Raw genomic sequence first — 7,539 nt, 5'->3', positions numbered from 1 at the left:
CCGGGATCCTGTACTGCTACTTTATGCCGAGAAGTTTTCTGAGACTTGTTGTATCAAAGTGGTTCAGCCTCCTGGCATGACGCTGGGAGACTGTCCAGGACTCGCAGTGTGTGTGTGTGTGTGTGTGTGTGTGTTTGTGTGAGTCTCCATTATATACAGTCCCTAGCGAAAGCTGCACATATTTCTCCCACATGTTTACATTAAATGAACCACATGACCAAGCTTGTACATCCATATGTTGTTAACATCACATCATAAGAATTTATAAACTTTTGAGAGATCCTAGAAATAACTCATTTTCAACAATTGAACTGATTGTATAAAAGTTATAAATAATGCTTTCTGCTATAGTCACACTGCCTGGAATTTTGTGGGGAGGAGTTACAGTCAATCACACCGACCCCAATACTTGACTGGTATCAACCCCGAAAGGATGATAAGCAAAATCGACCTTAGTGGAATTTGAACTCAGAATGTAAAGACAGATGAAATATCACTAAGCATTTTGTCTGGCATGCTAATGAATCTGCCAGAAAGCTGTAAATAGTAGCAGATAAATATTGAGATGAAAAATCCTTTGGATAGAAAAAATTCAAAAGTTGTTTGTTTTATTAAACAATGGTCTTCTGGTTATTTCTTAAACAGAGATCCAAATTTGCAAAATTGGTTTTGATTCTTGGTAGCAACAATTTCACTTCATATATACCCTTAATCTTCTTAATTGTAGAAGCCATAACTATCTCAACTTCTATAAATAAAGAGAAATAGGATTAATATCACTAAAGGAAGACAGCTGTCTAAAAACAAGTTAACTTAGCCATTCAATGAGCAGGGTTTGATAAAATGAGCAGCAGACATAAATATATGCATATTGATGTAACTATTTTACTGAAGCACTTGTTGGTGGTGCTCCAGCATGGCCACAAGCCAATGATTAAGGCCAGTAATAAAAGAATAAAATTGTAAAATGATGATGATTTTGATGTTCACTCACAAAGGTCTAGTTTACTGTGGATACAACAACCTATCTTCAAATCAATGTCACCATTGTAATTTCCATGAAATACTCATATGACATTCTCGTTACTGACAAATACTCAATAAATTTTACCTTTTACATCAAAAGAACTCTCTCAACACTGTTGCTAATGCTCTTTCTTCTATTGCAGATGTCTTACCAATGCCATATATAATTGGTGGCGCCGTAGGAAGTGTAGCAGTCATTTTAATCATTATTTTAGCTTGTGTGATATACCATAGATATAAAAACACTGACTCAGGTGAGTAACTGAAGAAGATTAATGATGCATGTTGAAAATATAAACCTTACTCACCCAGTGATCAAGCATCAACATGGTAGTAGTAGTAGTGATGATGATGGTGGTATGGAGTAATTGTAAAATGAGTTTTCAGGACATATATTAAACCATTTGAAAAGAATATATCAAAGGAATTGTTTATATTCCATATCATCATCAATGATACCTGTAATTCCATAATCTGTATACCAGAGTTAAGTCACTGGAACTGTGACGTATATATTGGTCAAGCTGCTAACGTTTTCTTTCTTTATGTATACACTTCACAGTTTAATCAGTATTTTCTGATGGACTCCAGGGATTACAACCTCCACAAAGACACACACATGCATTCTAACCCTTGCACAGGTACAGGTTCTTTTATAGATATATGTCATCGTATAGCAAACAGAAATGATTATCTTTATGAAAACACTTCAGTACTTTTGCTTTTACAACTTTGCTACTATGTCGCAAATTTTCAAAGTCACATTCATTTAAGTCTGCAATGATCCAGGGTTGCCCTTACCCTATGACACAATCAGCAACTAGCTTTAATACCCGCTTTCCACTGTGAAACTTTCATCATAGTCATTTCTATGACAAACTTATTTGTCCATTTTCAAAAAAAAGTCAAACATAATCATATATACTGCTCATATATGTACGCACACACACACACACCGATGTTATTTAATAGCTCTGTTGGTGAGCAATATCATTATTGGTTCCAAGAGAGTATATGTTACTCAGTGTAGAACAAATATTATATGGGATTTTAAAGAAATTTCTCCAGCTTTGTCACTACTGTTTACATCCTTTCCTCATGCACACTAACTCACTCAGACACACTCACAAACACACACACACAACACACTCACACATACTGGGTATAAGAAGTATTTGAGGACATAGCTGATAATAAATAAAATAACTCTAATTTAGCAAAACCCAAATACATTTTAATAAAACTGTGTGTACTTATTCTCTGAATCCATCTTCATTGCTTCAATGCAGGACCAGAATTGTTGATATGCCTGCCCTAAGTGATCCTTATACATTTTCGGACATCATCTGGACAATGGGAGCCTTCAGTGCTGCTATATCATTGTAAGGATGTTGATCAGTCTCCCTTCCAACAGTGCTCCGAACACAAGATTTACTTCTTTCAAGTTTGTCTGACATCCATTCTTGGGCTACATTGGCTTTGTGGGAAGGTGCTGAGTTTTGTTGAAATACATATGGTCTTCTACTATGTACTTCATCAATCCAAGGCTTAACAACTGTCTGAATCCAGTAGCATTAATTCTAAGAACCAATGGAAAGATGTGAGGTAGCATGACATGACCATCATTACTCACCACTCCTAGAATGATCACAGCTGGAAACTTGGTGTGCTTCATTATGGGAAACATCAGCAGGATCTGTAAATTTTTTATTTAAAGCTGTTAGATTTTTGGCCATAATTGAATTTTTTTCTGATCAGAGAAGAAACAAAGCAAGCCATATTCATGAGGATTTTTAACATTTACAAGTAACCACTCAGTATGATTCAAATGATCCTCCTGTGTCTTTGCAGACATAAATTGGCCTTTCTTCAGTACGCACAACAAGTACTGAATGTTCTTATGCACCACAGTTCTAATAGTCCACTCCAACACTTGAAACCCTTTAACGATGGCCTTCATTGATTTTCCAGAATCATCTTTGACAATGTTTTGAATTCATTGGATGCAGTGTCCTTATAGTGTTTAAGATGTTTTTTTCTCTTTGATAGAATTGAAACATTCCTACCAGAGGATTCCAATTCCACTGGAACTTTGTATACAAAACATCTTACAGCATTTAGAAAGTTAGCAATTTCTAAATTGCTGTGTTTCACACATGTGGCAACAATAACTGCATATCTTTTCATTTCTTGTATTAACAATTTATCTGCCATGAGGTTTCTAAAAGAAACCTGTTGATTGATTTGAAAAAGTAATATACTGATAATTAAGCGTCCTCAAGTACACCTCACACTCTGTATGAATATATATATATATATATATAGACATACACACACTTAAAGGAATATTTCAAAGACACAACTCAGCTTGATGCAAATATCAATATAAGGGAAAGAATATACAACAAAGAAATTGTGTTATTGCTTAATATTTCAAATAATTTATGCAAAAGAGAAAGATACAAAACAAGAAAATCAAATTATATATATATATATATATATCTCCTCATTATCATAATTTAATGCCTGTTTCCCATGCTGGCATGGGTTGGATGGTTTGACAAGAGACTATCCTAGGCTCTAGTCATCAGTTTTGATATGATTTCTATGGTTGGCTGCCCTTCCTAACACCAACCATTTTACAGAGTGTACTGGGTGCTTTTTATGTGGCACCTGTATGGGCGCTGGCACCATGTAAAAAGCACCCATCACACCCGAGTACTTTTTTATGTGGCATTGGTATGGGTGTTCTTTACATGGTGGCAGCACGAGTGCTCTTCATGCAGTGCACGTATGAGTGTTTTCTATGTTGTCCCAGTATGAGTGTTGTTTACATGGCACTGGCCTAGGTGCTCCTTATGTGGTACCGGCACAGATTCCACTAATGTCGCACCAGCATGAGTGCCTTTTGACAGGATGTTGGCAACAGTACGTGTGGGTTCACCGGGCAAGTGGCCTGCAAGACAAGGACATCTCAGCTGAGAGAGGGTGAGGAACCTGGAGAAATAAGCATGGGCCAGGTGAGAGAGGCTGGAATATGATAGAGGGACAGGCATAGCTGTCTTACTACTGAGGAGATTCATGGCTACCCTAGTTGGGCAAGGAAACAGATAGAAGTAAGAGAGAAAGGCAGAGTGAGAGAGAGAAGGCCCACACATAGAAAACAGTGGTGCAGGGAGTGTAAGTAGTGCAGAGGAGATGTTCCATTAGAGTGAGAGAGATAGCAAGTGATGTTGAGCGGAACTGGAGGAGTGGCATTGGGGATGTGGGGGGAAAATGGGTTGTAGGGGATTTTTGCCAGAGGACAGAGTTGTGTGTGTGTGTGTGCATGTGCATGCGCTTGTCTGTGTGAGGGGAAGGGAGTTATGGCCATAAAGGAGCTGCCTGTATATATGGATGGCTTTGATTTACTCAGCTTGATGAATCTTCTCAAGCAGAGCAGATCGCCAGAAGTCTGGGTCCCTCGTCATCTCCTCTTTGAGGCTCAACGTCTGTCTGAAGATCCTTTCTCACCCCTTTGTCCCACATCTTCCTGAGTTTATCCCTTATGACGGTTCCCTCCACAATTAGAAATCAGCTCTTCTTTATACACCTGTCCATATCACACACACATATAAGCATCACGCACACATATAAATATATGCATATAATATGTATGATGATATATATATATATATATATATACATACATACACACACAGACATATACACACATACACACACACACACACACACACACACACACTCATATATATTATTGTGTCTGGAGACAGTTTTTCTCTTTTAGTGCCTTATTAATTTAACACACTCACCGGTTTGATTTCCATTCATTTACTTATTTATTTCTACTAAAATTCTCATTGCATCTTGCAGCCTTTTCAATAGTCATTAACTCTGTCTGTTATCAGAGCTGTGTTCTTTTTCTTTTATCTGTTTGTGAGCATACAAAAAAACGAAATATATATATATATATATATATATACACACACACATACACACACACACACACACACACACATATATACATGTATATATAAACCTGGTGTTCATCATATTAAGGTCATTCTGAAATGCTGGTTACCAGATATGGCTGCATACTGGACGTTGTTTGTTCTACTAAACAAATATCTGAAAATCTACAAATATCCCAAAAGATTTTATTATGACAAATAAGAAGAGTGGAGTAAGAAAGTAAATGTATTTAAAATTGTTAGTTCAATGCCGTCAGTCTTGTAAAGTTAGTTAATAATGCTTGCAAATATTGATTACTTCAAGACCAGAAGGAAGAACAATGGAAGAAGCAGATGGGAATAAATAGAATTACACGAGCAATCTGTGCAACAAACTGAGGACCTTGGAAGTAAAGAACACTGGTTACGGCTGACAGATAGAAACCTGAAACAAGAAACCAAGGTGCTACTCAGGAACAAGTCATCAGGACAAATCTGATAAAGATTGATAAAACTCAGCCAGACAGGAAACAGAATCTGCAGAAGGGGAGACAAAAGTATTAACATCACCTGAATTGATGCAGTAAGCTAACACAAAAAGCGTATAAGCTTTGGCATAGCTGTAGATAAAAGAGTGCATTGGGATGTTATCTAAAAGAACACAAACTAGAGACTGAATCAAGGGGACAGATATGATTAAAGAGATCAAAATAAATGGACAGTATAAAATCATAGACTTCGCAATACCATATAATAACAGTAGGGATATCAAAGAATTTTAAAAAACTGAGACATACCAGGACCTAACCAGAGAGAGATGAAGAGATTGTGGAAAACAAAGACGACAATTATTCTTGTGGTAAATGCGGGTAGTTGGCATGTCACCCAAATTGTGACCTATGAAAAAGAAAGATATTGGAATTAAGACTCCATTATCTGTTTTGACATGGTTTCTCCAACTGGATGTCCTTCCTGGATGCCTTTATACGTGGCACAGCTCTCCAGTTTATCACTTCCAGTCAAACAGTCTAGCCAAGCAAGCATGGGAAGCAGACACTAAATGATGATGATGTATATGTATGCATGACAACATTTACATTTCTGATTCTTTTACTTATTTCAAGCAAATAAATTAGCCCCAGGACTTATTTTTTAAAGCCTGATACTTATTTTATCAGCCCTCATGCTGAACAGCTAAGTTATGGGGATGTAAACATACCAACACCAGTTGTCAAGTGGTGGTGTGGGACAGACACAAAGACACACACGCATAGATGTATACACACACACACACACAAACAGATATATATATATATATATATATATATATATATATATATATATATATATATATATACACACATACACACACACACACATATATGTAGATATATATATATACGTATGTATGTAATATGTATATATTACATATTATGTATATACATAATATATATTAAGCATATATATATATGTGTCCACCTTCATGTGCATTTGGGATGTGTGTGTTTGTGTGTGTGTGTGTGTGTATATGTATGTAGGTAAGTACATATGTATGTACATATCTAGGTACGTATGTGTGTATGGATGGATGGATCAAAACAGTTTGATTCAACTTCCTTGGTGTCTTAAGCTTCAAAGTGTAATGCTAATGCTGAGGCATAGGAAATTTGAATGAGAGACCAGTTTGGGGAAAGTCAATTGTTATTAGCAGAAGGTTGGGCTGCAATTAGTCAAGAAATGTTATGCTTTGTCACAGTTTGATGTTGTTATTTGAGCGACAACAATTACTTTGAAAATACTACATGGTGAACAGAAAATCAACCATGTAGTGGACAGGAAATCAGTTGTGTGCTTGGAAGAGAAGTATATATATAAATATATGTGTGTGTTTGTAATATTTTGGTTATTTTTTAATTCTGATTTCTTGTGATAGTATGGATCAGATAAGTTCTTGTTGAAGAATTCATTTTGCTTTTTTCTTTATATTTCTTGATGTGCTTTATGTTTTTTTTTTGTTTTTTTTTTGCAACTGGATACCCTTCCTACCATTAATCTCCAAACCAAAGCATTGTATGTCATGTTATGTCTTATGCCTGTGCTGTAGTGTAATTCACATTTATATGCAAACTTACATGGAAATAACCAACCTCCACTAAAAAAGGAAATAAACCAAATATGTTCTTTATGTAATCATAGAATTAACCACCAGGAACAAAATTGTTGCAGATCATCCCTGGTTCAATAGGATGCTTCATCTTGTTCAGGAGCCTCCTTTGCTCTCATCAACCAGTTCTCCTTGGCCTTCACTGTTGGAATTTGGCTCTTGCACTTTTTTGTATGAGTGGGTAGCAAAGATCCTTATTCAATCTCATGGGAATAAAAGAATGGGTTTCTGGAAAGTTCCTGGCTTTGGGAAAAAAAAAAAAAAACAGGAAGATCAGTGAATTCTGATTTTATTCAACATATTCCCCTCTCAGATACACACACTTACTGCATCATCCTTCAGTTTCTCTAAACCCTGTAAAAGAACTTGGAAGGTTGGGCCTCCAGCTAAGCGTTTCAT

At 36.3% G+C, this 7,539-nt stretch overlaps 1 protein-coding gene across 5 annotated transcripts in view; it reads left to right on the top strand.

Moving 5' to 3' along the window:
* The window catches only part of LOC106878768 (irregular chiasm C-roughest protein), a 177,553-nt gene that overhangs the window by 92,499 nt on the left and 77,515 nt on the right, over positions 1-7,539 (top strand). For all 5 annotated transcript variants that reach the window (XR_001410547.2, XM_014928093.2, XM_052967827.1 and 2 more), the window contains exon 11: positions 1,170-1,280. Coding sequence is in view for 4 of the 5 variants with exons in the window: in XM_014928093.2 (XP_014783579.1) it covers positions 1,170-1,280 (111 nt within the window). In the remaining variant the exon portion in view is untranslated. The remainder of the gene's footprint in view (positions 1-1,169; positions 1,281-7,539) is intronic.

Source organism: Octopus bimaculoides, chromosome 5 (assembly GCF_001194135.2).
Source record: "Octopus bimaculoides isolate UCB-OBI-ISO-001 chromosome 5, ASM119413v2, whole genome shotgun sequence".
Classification (NCBI taxonomy): domain Eukaryota; kingdom Metazoa; phylum Mollusca; class Cephalopoda; order Octopoda; family Octopodidae; genus Octopus; species Octopus bimaculoides.
This window is presented reverse-complemented; position numbering and strand designations above follow the sequence as displayed.